Source organism: Phoca vitulina, unplaced genomic scaffold, assembly GCF_004348235.1.
Source record: "Phoca vitulina isolate PV1807 unplaced genomic scaffold, GSC_HSeal_1.0 scaffold10, whole genome shotgun sequence".
Taxonomy (NCBI): Eukaryota; Metazoa; Chordata; class Mammalia; order Carnivora; family Phocidae; genus Phoca; species Phoca vitulina.
Window position 1 is genome coordinate 7,438,584 of NW_022589713.1, and position 14,664 is coordinate 7,453,247.

A 14,664-nucleotide genomic window follows, 5' to 3' on the forward strand; every position below is an offset into this window, starting at 1 on the left:
GAAGAGTGCCCTCAGAAGTCAGAAGGTGGCCCCACCAAAAAGCACCCTTACTCACTATGTGGACGGACAGTTAAGAATCAGAAATGCAGCACGAAGTCCAACATTCAAAAGCACCCCTTCTTCTCTCGTGCTCTGTACCTGCTGTTGATTCTTGGCACTTGTCAAAGGACCACCGAACCTCCACTGCACGGCCTCTTTGTTTGATCTGCTGTTCCGCCTCGTAAATCCTGGCCCGAACCTGAAAGATAAGCACTTCCACTTAACTTGTGCTTGGAGAGCCACAGTGGCTGTCTAAATCAGGTCAGGTTTCCCACATGAGCACAGCAGCGTCCTACAGTCCATCTCGACTACATCATAGCAAATTTAGCCTGTTGTCCAAGAAGTGCCCTTTAAAATTTACAAGTGGCGGTTCAATGCCAGTTTTCAATAACAAATGCTCACCAAAAAAAAAAAAAAAAAGTTTGCTTTACAAGTGAAAATTTTTTTTAGGATATCATATGGAAAGGTGAAAGCTCTAAAGTATCATTTTTGAGCCATTCTTCTATGTATGAAAACAACGAGGCATGTTTCATTTAATTTAAGAAAAATGCTTGCCAAAAAAACAGGGATCTTATTCTCAACATTAGTCGCGATCCTGTGGTTTAAGTTTCTTAAGTCTCTGAACCAAAAAAACCCAGCACTAATAAAACTAACTCATAAAAACATAGTTACTAAATATCACAGACGACCAACTAGGAGCACTGTGGTCATGTATTAGAACCACCACCGTAACTACCCTCTGGGTGGCAGAACGCTCTGCAAGAACTGCCCAGCAAGAGGGAAAGAAGAAAGGGAGCAACGTGATGAACTTCTGTGGTTCAGAGAGGCGAAATACTTCGCCCAGGTCCCCCAGAGAGATGGGGAGCAGGGCTGGGAACAGTACCCAAGCACCTGAGATGCTGAAACCCACCTGGCCCACTATGCCGTGATGCCTCTCAAGAATGAACACACCCATCAAACCACCATAACAGGAAGTCTACCTGCTGATTGAAAGCCGTGTTCCCACCCGGCATGGGGAGGCTGGAGGGGGCCACCTGCAGCAGATCCAGGGGCGAGCCTGGGTTCGCGCTCTTATTGTCGTTTGTGGAATAATTCCACACCAAGGCACTTGGGCAACAGAGAGTGACAGTCTAGAAATGAAGCAGGAAAATCCAGATATTTAAAGGAATGAGAAAAGTGCAACAACTTAAAAGTAAAAATGATGCCTTGTCATAACGATATTATAGTTTCCTACCAGTGAGTTTAAAATATGGACTGCTGACCCCATTCTCAACTTTTCAAGTTCTAAGACAAAACTAAGAATTATTAATTTGAGGGACGCCTGGGTGGCTCAGTCAGTTAAGTGTCCGACTTCAGCTCAGGTCATGATCTCAGCATCCTAGGATCGAGCCCTGTGTCGGGCTCTGTGTTCCGCGGGGATTCGGCTTCTCCCTTTCCCTCTCCCCCTGCTTGTGTGCACTCTCTATCTCTCTCAAATAAAATCTTTAAAAACAATTATTTTTTAAAGATTTTATTTATTTATTTGACAGAGAGAGAGCACGTGCGCGCGAGTGAGCACAAGGAGGGGGAGGGGCAGAGGGAGAGGGAGAAGCAGGCTCCCCCAATGTGGGGCTCAATCCCAGGACCCTGGGAGCATGACCTGAGCCAAAGGTAGATGCTTAACGGACTGAGCCACCTAGGCGCTCCCCAAAAAAGAATTATAAATAAAGGGAGGAGTACAGCTACTGAGAAATCAAGGAGTATTATAATTCATAAACTAACATTCCAACACAGAAAACCTAGGAAAGTTAATAAAAACACAGTAATTATCACTGAAAAATTGTCACTTAAAACAGTTTCTTCATTCAATTAGAAAAATGAGATGGAATTAGAATATGTCATTTCTAAAGTTATAAAATCTAAAAAGGAATTTTTTTTTTTTAATCTAAGAAATAATCTCTGAGATAATGCAGGAAGTAGCTTCATAGATGCTGGATAGACAGTAACCCTGGACCAGCGGGTGGCAAATTTTCTATAAAAAGCCAGACAGTAAATGCTTTAAGCTTTGCGTGTCACCTCTAATTTCTGTCACATATTCTTTGTTTGTTTGTTTGTTTTACTAACTCACTGAAAATATAAAATATATTCTTAGCTCCTGGGCTGGACTTGGCCTCCAGGTTGTGGTTTGTCTACCCCTATCTTAGACCCTTGAAGACATTTTTTACTCAACCAGCTTGCATGAAGCACTTTCTAGGACCGCCTCACTCACAGGTCACAGCAACCCCATGAGGGAGGTAGTGCTATTCTCCAACTGTACCAAAGAGGAACATGAGCCACGGAGGAAATTTAGTAACCAGCCAAACTGATTTCAGCACACATGCTTGGAACCACTATGCTAACCCTGCTGCCTCCTAAATGGAGACGAAATATTATGGCTCCAGCGTAATTAAGCCCTTACTCTGTACTGTGCGCTGCCCTGGAAGCTTTCAGTCATCGCAACCCGAACTCTGTGTGGTAATGAAGTAGGAACTGTCACCATCGCCCTCACGCCCAAGAAACAGAGGCTCAAGGTTCGAGTTAGTCAGTGGCAGAGGAGAGGCTAAAGTCAGGTCTGCGATGATTCTTTAAAAACCAGGTCTTCACCATCATGCTGTGGTGACACTCGACAACAGACTATGAGCTTATTAGAGAGGGAATGCAGTATTTCCTTTCCTCTAAAATGCAAAATTAAGTATTAAGAAAACTAGATTCTGAGGTGTAGGGGACGTCTGATGGAAAGCAGATGGCAGACGTGAGGAATGTCAAGTCCCTGAGCCCCACCAATGTATCTGCCTCCACTGGCCCACATGCCCAGCTCCCTCCTCCTGTGTGTGAGCAGGGCGGGGGAGTCTCGTCTCCCGTCCATGATGGCACTCTTCCCAGTGTTCTGAATTCCAAAGCCTCCAATATCCAAGGTGCTGATCTCTCAAACAACCCGCTTCTCCTGTTCTCTCTACCTACTAGTTTACCCTCGCCTCAGAAAACAAACAAAACCTTTTAAAACTCTCCACTCGCCTAGCAGCAATCTCCCTCTTCCCTTCACAGACATGTTTCTCCAAAGAACAGGTAGCATTATTTCTCCCCATTCTCCATCGCTCCTCAACCCACCTCCATATGGCTTCCCATCCACCACTCAACTGGTCATCAGTGACCACAGTCTTCCCAAAGACGATCCAGCCATCTTCTTACCAGACTCCCCCAAACCGCTGGGTACTGCCCACTACTAACTCCTTTGGGAAACTTCCCGCAGTACCCAGAGAAGCAGCTTAGCACGCGGTGTAGACTCTGGATCCAGACTTCCGGGTGTGAACTCCAGCTTTGCCACTTGCTTGCTGTGCGACCTACACCATTTCATCACTAATGCTGCAGCAATAATTCTGGTTCCAATCCCACAGGATGGTTCTGAGAACTAAATGACTTAATAGAGGTTGCAATTTACAACAGTGCTTAGAACACAATAAATGCTATTACTAGGATTGTAACAGAATCATAACAATCCCGGGGCGCCTGCGTGGCTCAGTCAGTTAAGCGTCTGCCTTTGGCTCAGAGCACGATTCCAGAGTCCTGGGACTGAGCCCCATGTTGAGCCCTCTGCTCAGTGGGGAGTCTGCTTCTCCCTCTCCCTCTGCCCCTCTCCTATGCTCATGCTCTCTCTCGCTCTCTCTCTCAAATAAATAAAATCTTTAAAAAAGAAAAAAAAGAATCCTAATAATCCTATTTTATTCTCACTGTCCTTGTCTCTATAACCGCACTCCCCACTTTCTGTTCTCTCCAGTCTGGCCACACTTTCATGGTCACCTCCATGGACTTCCCTTCTGCCACCTCTCAGCTACTCAGGCCCCCCGGGGTCCACAGGTCGCGTCTCACTGCTAACTCTTTGAGTAATCTCACCGCCTCTGGAGGTTTGGGTGAACCTAGTGGCCCTGAGTGATTCAAATCCACACATCTAGCCGGTTGTCTCCTCAACTTCAGAATGAGACATGTAACAACCTCTTGAACATATCCATTTAGTGATGCTAAGGGATAAAATAACTCAACATAGTCCAAACACGAACTTACCTAGACTCTCCCAAACTGACTTCCTGGCCTTGTCTCTCTCTCCACCCCCCCACCTCACCACTCCCACAATTCTTCCCTCTACTGTGGCCAAAACAATCTAACTAAACCACACAACCGACCATGTCATTTCCCTGCCTAAAACCCTGCAATGGCATCCCAGTCATAAGACACATAGGGAATCTTCTATGCCCTGACCCTTCAACAGGCTTTATGCTTTATGTTCCATTAATACCAACCAGCACACACAATGACTAATAGACCTTCTGGCCTTTTTCTCATGCTGTTCCCTCAACCAACTGTTTTTAGCACCTTTTATTTAAAAAAAAAAAAAAAAAAACCTCCTATTATAATAAGCACTAGTCAGGGCCGCTTCCTTCAGAAAGCCTCTCTGAATTCTGGGTTGAACTGAAGTTCCACTGCTCAACTCCCTTAGTCCCCTGTGCATCTTCCATCAGCCTTTGCCAACAGTATACAGACACTGTCCATTTACAAGCCTGTCTTCCCCAAAAGACAATAAACGCTACCAGAGTGAAGAATATGTCTTTATGGCCAGCCCTGCCCTGAAGCCCTGTAGTAAACAGAAGGACACAGTAAGAGCCCAAGAAACGTGACCTGAACATAAGCTGGGAGCTCCTCGAGGACAGGGCTGGATCTCATTCCTGACAGTATAAGCCCAGTGGCCTACATGCTACTGGACGCTCAAGGACCGCACAAGCAGTGATGCTTGGCAGAGGAACAGAGCCTGAGAAGTTACCTGGATTTTAAAGAAACAGAGAAGGATGGCAACCAACTAAGACGCGGGCTGTGGAAGCTACGGAATGCCACATGGAGGAACGGTCTTTCTAGAAGAGAAGTGATATAGCAGACTTATCCTCTGGGTTCCCTGAGGGTTTTATCACTGAACTGCTGCATGGCATACTGAAGGACGACTACAGTAACTTTCTTCTACACAGAAGTAACAGGTCTTCCACAGAGAAATAAAAACATGAGATTTCACTTTGTCAATTACTTGGGTGAGGAAGAAACCGGAGTGTGACGTGAAAGTTGAAGGTGCAATTCTCAACTCCGTTGTTTCCTACACTGAATTGTAACATAAAATAGCAAGGGCCAGGGACTTACCTGCAGCATACAACTAAGTCCATAAACCAGGGGGCCATGCTGTGCACAGGACAGGAAGTCTGAGAAGGCCAGCTGCACGGGACTCATGACGGGGCCAGGGGGTCCAGGGCTGGGGGCCCCGATGCTTGAGTTGTTTGGTCCTATCATCATGTGGGGCGAGTGCACAGCAAGGAGGCTGGGACTATCGCTCAGCAGCAAGGCAAGACGCCGGGCACAAAAGTAGGCAAGACGACGAGACAGGTAAGCCGACTGAACAAACTCGTCCGAATACTGAGAAGCACAAGGACACCAGGCTTCAGTCACGTCTGATGCTAGTCAGTGAAACAACTATTTTAACACAGATTTTTTTCATTAAGAAAAAAAAAAGACCCTTCAAAAGTACTGTAGAGACCAGTGCCATCCAACAGAAACAATGCAAGCCACGTACTTAAAGTTTTCTAATAGCCATTAAAAAAAATAACAGGCAAGATTAAAAAGAGTAAGGTCTTTTCTCTAGCCCATTATATCCAAAATGCTATCATTTCAACAGGTGATCAACACAAAAAGATTTAATGAGATATTATACACTTTTTTTCTGAACTAAAGCTGAAATCTGGTGTGCATTTTACACTAAGAGCACATCTCATATTGCACTTGTCACATTTTAAGGGCTCAAAAGCCACATCTGGCTAGTGGTTACTCCAACGACAGCATGGGCACAGACTGTCACAGGGAGGATACACAGGACACTAGCGCAGTGTAGTCCCCAGGGGGGGCACTAGGGAGAGGAAGAGAATCACTTTTCACTACATACTCTTGCATAGCGCTTTAATTATCAAGTTCATGTACTAGTGTTTCAAGAAAACTTTCTTTTTTCTAAATAAATTTTCTCCAAATAATCCAAATTTTAACAGATCTTAAAGCAATCATTAAAATAGGAAGTTCCCGGCCCCAGGGACTCAAAGAACATCAAAAAATACAGAAGACCCTCTAATCCTTAAAAAAGGGATGATTTGTTTTCACAGAAATCTGTGTGAATCAGGAAACAGTATTTAAAAAGCTATCTGCTTAGCTCAGTGATGGGAGAAATCGGGGTGGGGGGGAAGGTGAGAATACTTTAGAAAGACAGGTGGTTAAAAACTATGAACATGGACAACATAAATAATTGGCTTTTGATCACTTCATGTGTTGTAGCATCAAGACATCCTTCCCTTCCATTCCAAAAAGAATCTTTTTCCTCTTCCCCATCCACATACTTAGTCATCCTTATCAGACTCACTTCTTGCCCATAAAAATCAGTGGGCTCAGGGTCACACATACTATACCTGCAGCATTAGTGGTAATAAGAGTTTAAGAAGATCATCATCCATTGGTCTGATCTTTTCTAAAACATCCAAGATCCATGTCAAATATTCATGTTTCTCTAGCATTCCTTCCTTCAATGAACAAAGAAAAGTTACACTGATAACGTTAAAGCAAAACCAATTAACATTCAAAAAAGAGCACTATTACTCTTAACTCTTATGCTTAAGTATAATTTTACTATTATTATTTTTGTTGTTGTAGTAAAAATACAGTCTCCTGGATCACAGTCCAAATTCTAAACAAAACAAAGACCCAGTGTGATTCTGTGTGGTCGGTTTGGGGCGAGTATTTTTGTTGTTTTTGCTTTTTTTGGTAATCTGCTTCATTCTAAACTGAAAAAAATTAATTCCTATGAGAAAGGAAATTCAGAAGCTTTCAGACTCCCAGGGCATGTCGAGCGCCTGGCTAGATTTCAGGGCTGTATGAACTTATACTCACAGGAGAAAACTTGTCCAATGGTGCTAATTATGAAGAACAAAAGCCCCCATCATACCAGCATCTCAGCAAGCAGCTGAAAATCCCATCATATCTAATGCTCTCCTAATAACCCCTGCCTCTATCCTAAAATGAATTTCAGATACTATAACCTATGTATAAAATATAACCTTAAAAATCAATATAATGTCCTAATTAACCATTAACATAAAGAAATGAAAAAAATTTATTAGAAAATAATGTATACATATTCCAACATAACTACACTAAAAGTAACAACACACCTCAAATTTCCAAAATGCCTCACAGGGGTGGTATAGCCCCTCTTAACATAAGCACCATTAACATTTTCATCTATTACCTTCATATAAACACACATGCATTCATATAAATACACAATTCTTCTATGACAGTCTACGCATGTATGTATTTAATGTCATGTTCTAGTTTTGTATTATGATTCACATCATGAAAGAATCTTCAAAACAGAAACAAAAAGATACGTTTTCTGGGAAAGACACATATTTTTATGGTCACTGTGGCAACAAGCTTAGTAGTAAATATGAACTCCTACTTTATTCCTAGCAACATTTTCATACCTATTTATCACCAGTGCTCCACTATCATGATTATCAACAATTTGTGTGAAAATATACTGATAAATTATAGCTTCAGTATTTAAAAGATTACAGTGTCACCACACTGACGTGATATCAAGGTATCTACTTGTTGCTCATTTCTAATTTTTAAAAAGCTTAATATCAAAGAGTTAAAAGGTTAGTCACAGAAAAAGTTCAATTTAAAATTTTAAGACCTGTGATGTGAACTTTAATAAAGAAATGAAAAAAATGGAATTTTGTATTTAAGGCAGAAGAGATGGCAAATGTAAGGTTCAAAACAAATAAATCTTTCTAAACATGACTTTCAATGGCTACGTCATATCCATCCTCAAGATGTTTTTGTGTATTTACCCATACCCTTATTTCTGCACAATTTCCTCATGTTTCAGAATATGGCCAATTAAAATATAATAAACTTTTAAATTTAAACATTAATGTCCCAATTAAATTCATCTGTTTAGGACCCAACTGCCTCCTATAAAGGAGATACGGATTTCAGTGTTCCCAATACATAAAGTAATCCTTCCAAAAATATTAAGCATGTTGAGAAACACTTTTTTCAAAGATGTGGACTAAATCCTCAGCTCAATAAAAGTCATAAAGGCTCAGAGAAGGTACCAAGGTAGTCCTCTGCTAAATGGAACTAGGATTTATAAGATGATTTTTAACTGACTTAAAACTAACAATGCTACTTCCCAAAGAACCGGGCTTACTTTAAACTCTTAGAAAAAGTCACTTACAACCTGGAAATTATAAAGTTCTAAGGGGAGAATTTTGAAACCACACATCCCTTTTACCCCCTTCCTCTCTGAACAAGATAGCAGGTAGTGAAAGTCTCTGCTAGTCATACAACTTCAACACATTTCTCCCTCCTTGCTAGGAAGAGGCAAACAATAGCACAAGCGCCCTCTTCTGGTCAATATGATTTACATCAGCTTGTCCGAAGAGCATTCAGGGCTTGCTCCGTGCCCTTACTCATCCTCCCAACTATATTTTAAACTGTCCCTGAGCCAAATTAAGACGACCCTTCTGTGGAGAAACTAAGCCCTAATGGAGATCGAGGAGATAGGAAGCACCAACAGAAATATTTTTTTGAATAATCGTATCCAAATTTTTCAAAATAAGAGGTTTGGAAGGGATACTTAATAGAGAAATTACCAAAAAATTAACAGCATCAAAAGAGCTAAGATCACTGAAAGCTGGAGGTCAATATATAGAAGCAGCGGCTGTCATCTCGAGGCAAAGGTGGTACCGTGAATACAACTCAAGGTGAGAAATGTCAGACTGCTTTCTCTGAATGTATTTGGTTCATATAAAGATAGCACTTAAACTGTAAGGACTTTGCTCTCTTCTTAAAAGCATGCTGTAGGGCCTTGAGGCTCTTGAGAAGGTTACCTGGAACATGTGAAAGGCCAGCTTCTCGTTGTACTCCCACTGCTTCATGGCCTGCTCCACATCCGGTGGCACCGGGACAGGACCATCCCCCGCGCTGGAAGCCACGTGGTAGAAGTCGGAAATCTTGGCCAGCTGCTCTCGGAGATATCTGGTAGATATTTGTGTCCACTCTGCATTAAAAACAAACAAACCTAAATTTCTAGACATGATGAATATAAGAATTAATGTTTTCTCCCCGCCTTCTGATTAGCTTAAGGATGTACATATAAAACAAACATCTATTATAGAAAAGTGGTTTTGGCATGTGCAAGCATTGTACAAAAAAGCACACCCACCCCAGTAAGGCAACGTGGACGGCCCTCCACCCCCCACAGGAATGTTGGCCAGCTCTTGGTGGAGAAGGCAGCTCTCCCCGTGTGTCTCTGTGACTCTTAACGGAGGAGTAGAGATGCCTGCACTTGAGTTATGTGCATTTCATGATGTTCCACGTTATGCTAACAACAGCATAAAAAATTTCAAAGCCACAAGCAGGAAACAGAGGAGGTGAGCACCTCAAAAATTTCAATTCTACTTCAAAGCAATTCAAAATCCTCCAAATGCATCTCTCCAAGTTGGATTTAAAACATGCCTAATTAAGATTTGTTCCATTTCTGTCCGTCTGTAAGAGGAGTGGCATTCACCACGGGCTGGCCCATGACAACATCCTGACCTGCACTCTCCCTCCCCACACCCGCTAAAAACACCAGCACAGCTGCCTCTTGGGACAACCATCTGGACCTTCAATTATTCTACCAACACATGATACCTCAGAACTCAATCAGAAAGAGTAGTGAGCAACAAAAGGTAGGAGACTGGAAAGGAAATAGAAAAGTACCATTACAAAAAAAAAAAATCACTAAAAATATTCAAAAACGTCTGCCAGAGGGGCACAAATTAAATCAGTGTGTTGCCTTTGGCAACCATGAGGGATGTGACGCCAACTTTAGCCCATTCTGTGGATAAAAATGTAATAATTGCATGCTCACAGCCAAATTTCCCCAAGGATTAGCGAAACAGCATTTCAGAAGAAACCACCCTACTGAAACATTACCACACAATGCTATTTTCCCATTATCCTGGCAACTGGCTCTCCCACCTTATTTTTAAAGGAACCAATTTTGACAAAAGTAAGAGCAAAAACCTAACATCTGTTGGGGATTCAGGGTTTTGTTTTTATTTTTTAAGTACTCGTAAAAGTACGTGACAACATTACCCAGAGAGAACTACTGCTAAGTCTTGGTCTGAACCACTTATTCCTCACTGTGTCTTTTTTAAAATCAAAATTCAAATGCACATGTTAACTCTAGTAATAAGCCAGTGCAAAAAGATGAACAGATACTAGGTCAACATTCTGTTCCTAATATAATATTGTTCTTCAGAAAGCACCACCAATAACAGATATCGTCATTAAAATTAATCTATCGCCATTAAAAACATGACAGTAAATTATCAGTGTCATCATCTTCTGGTGCCCCCTTTATGGACTAATAGTCTCATGACACTTGTTTAACAAAACAAAATGCCAACCATCAGATGGGACAAGTTTAGCTTAGCTATAATAAGCAAAAACAAAAATAACAAGGATCCAAATCCTAGCTTTTGTGTGCCAAGCCTTGCTATTAACTCACTCTCAGTATGGTACCATCCTCAATACCCCCACAGAATATTTTAGCCTCAGGAGCTAAAAATAACACACACATTCACACACCCCTAACTTTGTCCAGGGTATATTTTCTTTTTAAGATTGTTTCTTAAAATATGGAAGAAATATATGTTCACTACAGAAAATGTACAATGCAGATATGAAAAGAAAAACATCTGTAATCTCCTCACTCATAATTAAATATTTTAATATTTGTCTTTTCAGGGTTTTTTTCCTTTATATGTGCTGGAATGTTTATATAAACATATGCATTTCTTTAAAAAAAATATGCTGAATAGGACATTCCACAATCTGAATGCCTTTGGGGATTCAAATGGAATGCAAATGTAGCCATCTTAGTAGTACTGGCATTAAATTATATCAATCAGGGAGATTCAGAGGTCTGGGACATAAGACAGTCTAGAAAGGATTAGTTTAAAAAATTAGGATGCACACAAAATTTTTATTAAAAATTAAAAACAAAGGGGCACCTGGGTGGCTCAGTCAGTTAAGCGTCTGCCTTCGGCTCAGGTCATGGTCCCAGGGTCCTGGGATCGAGCTCCGCATCAAGCTCCCTGCTCTGTGGGAAGCCTGTTTCTCCCTTCTCCCACTCCCCCTGCTTGTGTTCCCTCTCTCGCTATGTCTCTGTCAAATAAATAAATAAATCTTTAAAAAAAATTAAAAACAGAAAATTGCAAATGGCCACCAGTACTCTACCCCTTAAGATTATTTGGATTCACTGACCACCCCCCCCCTCCTGCTTAGTTATGGCTGAGAATGAAGCTGAGCCCTGGGGGCAGCAGTGGCGGGACCCAGGGGAGTTTCTACCTAATGCCAGTCGCTTCAGCCCCTCCCGCCAGATCCTGATTTAACTGGTCTGGAGTAAGGGGCCCAGTTTCAGGTGATGAAAAGAAAAGAGGAATCATAGGGAAGATGGTGGGGATGAGGGGAATATTCGAAGGTGGCAAAAATGCAGACCATGATCAAGGAGGCCACTCGGCAGGTGGCGCCGCTCTACATTCAAGCAGCTCTGAGGATACAGCCACATCATTTGTAGTTCATTGATACTGAGAACTTCAGGGCCATGAAGGCAGATGATCAGATAGTTTATGCACATAAACATGACTAAGAGTGGCGTCAGGGGGCCAGGACTGAAAAGAATGACTGGTCCCTTTGAAAAACTCCCCCTAGCTCCCTGAATCCTCTGGCCACTATTGCCTAATCCCCCAAGACAGAAGGGGTTTCAGACATCATGCAGCTCAATCTAGCATTGTCTAGATCCAGGCACAGCAAGCTTATGCAAGGCCCCACAGCTAGACCTGAAGTACACCACCCGGTGTGAGATGCCCCACTCTAGTACATGAAAACACATAAATCGATAAACACATAAAGGTGAGAACAGAGATGTGCCAAGTTACATTAAAGATGATCCTCCTGGGCCTAGAATACCTGCAGCATTAAAAAGAAAACTGGGAGGAGCCCAGTAGGGAAGTAACATCCACCCTGGGGGCAAACACAGAGCATGCCAAGTGCAGTGGGGCTCAAGGAGAAGGTACCCTGGCCGGGAGACGTGAGTAGAAAACAACACAGGGCTGCATTTAGCGATTTTGGTAGAATGAACTTCGGAATAGGATGGCCCCGGTGCAAATTCTCATTCTGCTACTCGGCTGTGTGATGTGAAAAATGGTGTCTAACTTCTGCTAAGTTTCAATTTCCTCCTCTGCAATAGGAATCAATCTCTCTCTCTCTCTCTCTCTCTCTCTCTCTCTCTCACACACACACACACACACACACACACACACACGAGTTACTGTAAGGATGAGTTACTTAGCATGATGCATGCAATGCAGAAATTGATCAACATGTGGTAGCTCTCATCACCACATGATCGGGATGAAGAGTTTTTTGAAAACTCTCCCGTCGCTCTTGACTGTCAGCGGATGGCACCTGCTGTCACTGACCGTAGACCCTGCCTCTGCTGCAGCGAGCTGCCAATGCCTATCATAATGCTCTGGGTAAGTACTTATGAAATCAATCCACGTCAGTTTCATGATTCCAAAACCTTCAATGGATCTGCAATCCTTCATGAATTAAGGCCAAATTCCTTAGTTAGGACTTAAAATCATTTCAAATACTACCTACCATTAAGTAGCTACAGTTGCTTTCTCTCTGACTCTCAGGCCTATAATGCTCTTTATCTACCATACCTTCTCTACTCACCTGTGTTCACTCGTGAGAATTTTTCTGGACCCAATTCAAATGTCAAATCGAATATGTAGCCTTCTTTGGTTTCTGGACACCAACCCACCACCTAAAGGGGCTCTCCCCCTGTTCTCGGATATATCACAATTTCCTCTTTCATCCTCTCTTTCATCTCCATAAAACTATGCCTTACATAGTCAACATCTAAGTATTGACTTGAATCAATACACTGTAAGATGCTCCCAAAATAACCACTAAATCAAGTCACTCCCCAATTATTCTGCCTCTCAAATCTTCCTACAAACATCTTTGCTTTCTAGTTTAAACTCATCACTGCATACCTAGCTTTCAAACACCATCTAGGAAATGCCAAATTCCCTCTCTAGCATGCTCTGTCTTTATTATAGCCAATGCAACTAGAAGCACCTGCTAGTCAACGCACTACAAAGGCCCGTGCAAATAGTGAACTTTCAATTCTCTTTAATAAACTTCCAATAAATATATATGTGTGTCCTTTAATTTTGTGAGGCTCATTTTCCCAGCCAAAGTCTTTCCTCTGATATCAAAGCAAGCGGGAACTCACTCTGTAAAATAAATTCAATAGAGATTGTTTAAAAACTTCCACCAGTCCCAGAGAGTTAGGTGCACATTTTTAAGGTGATCCACTTGATAAAGAACTTTAGTCAAAGAGGACAGTCTCCTCGAAGGAGAAACCTATATCCTAGAAAATTCTTCCTAGCTACACCACTATAATAAAAATTCTTGCCTCTCCACAGGGAGAGCAGGCTGCTTCTCAGAACTGTAAGACGTAGAGGATTTCATCAGCCTGACTTTGGTGCAGACTGAAAGGTGGGGAGAAAACACTTCAGTGCATGCAAGACACAAGCACATTCCACCTCTAAATACACAGTAAGAATGATTGGAAGATTTTCCACCATTTTTCTCACTTTTTTTTGTTGTTGTTAAAATGCTTTCTTGATCAAAGGACACCATCAATAAAGTGAAAAGACAACCTACAAATTGGAAGAAAATATTTGCAAATCATGTATCTGATAAGAGACTTGGATCTAGAATATATAAGGAACTATTACAACTTGATAATAAAAAATGGGCAAATGATCTGAACAGACATTTCTCCAAGAAGATAAACAAATGGCCAATAAGCAGATGAAAAGATGCTCAACATCATTAGCTACCAGGGAAATAGATACCACTAGGGCAGTTATAAACAAAAAGACAAATAGTAACAAGTAGCGTCGAGGATGTGTATGAACTAGAATCTTCATGTATTGCTGGTGGGAATGTAAAATGATATAGCCACTGTGGAAAACAGTTTCGCATTTCTTCAAAAAGTTAAACGTAGGGGCGCCTGGGTGGCTCAGTCGGTTAAGTGTCTGCCTTCGGCTCAGGTCATGATCCCAGGGTCCTGGGATCAAGTCCCACATCAGGCTCCCTGCTCTGCGGGAGGCCTGCTTCTCCCTCTCCCTTTGTCCCTCCCCCTGCTCTCGCTCTCTCCCTCAAAAAAATAAAATCCTTAAAAAAAAAAAAAGTTAAACGTAGAGTTACCATAAAACCCATCAATTCCACAACTAGTAATATTCCCAAAAGAAATGAAAGCACATGTCCACACAAAGATTTATAAACCAATGTTCATAGCAGCATGATTCACAATAGCCAAAAAGTGAAAGCAATCCAAACGCCCATCAACTGGTGAATGGATAAATAAAATACGTTATATGTACACAACGGAAT

General features: G+C 41.9%; 1 protein-coding gene across 6 annotated transcripts in view; it reads right to left on the reverse strand.

The window, feature by feature from the left end:
* The window catches only part of MED12L (mediator complex subunit 12L), a 319,084-nt gene that overhangs the window by 242,343 nt on the left and 62,077 nt on the right, over positions 1 to 14,664 (reverse strand). For all 6 annotated transcript variants that reach the window (XM_032408437.1, XM_032408435.1, XM_032408434.1 and 3 more), the window contains 5 exons: positions 9,030 to 9,199; positions 6,540 to 6,650; positions 5,236 to 5,505; positions 1,020 to 1,169; positions 139 to 238 (listed from right to left, as the gene is read on the reverse strand). In XM_032408437.1, coding sequence (XP_032264328.1) covers positions 139 to 238; positions 1,020 to 1,169; positions 5,236 to 5,505; positions 6,540 to 6,650; positions 9,030 to 9,199 — 801 coding nt within the window. The remainder of the gene's footprint in view (positions 1 to 138; positions 239 to 1,019; positions 1,170 to 5,235; positions 5,506 to 6,539; positions 6,651 to 9,029; positions 9,200 to 14,664) is intronic.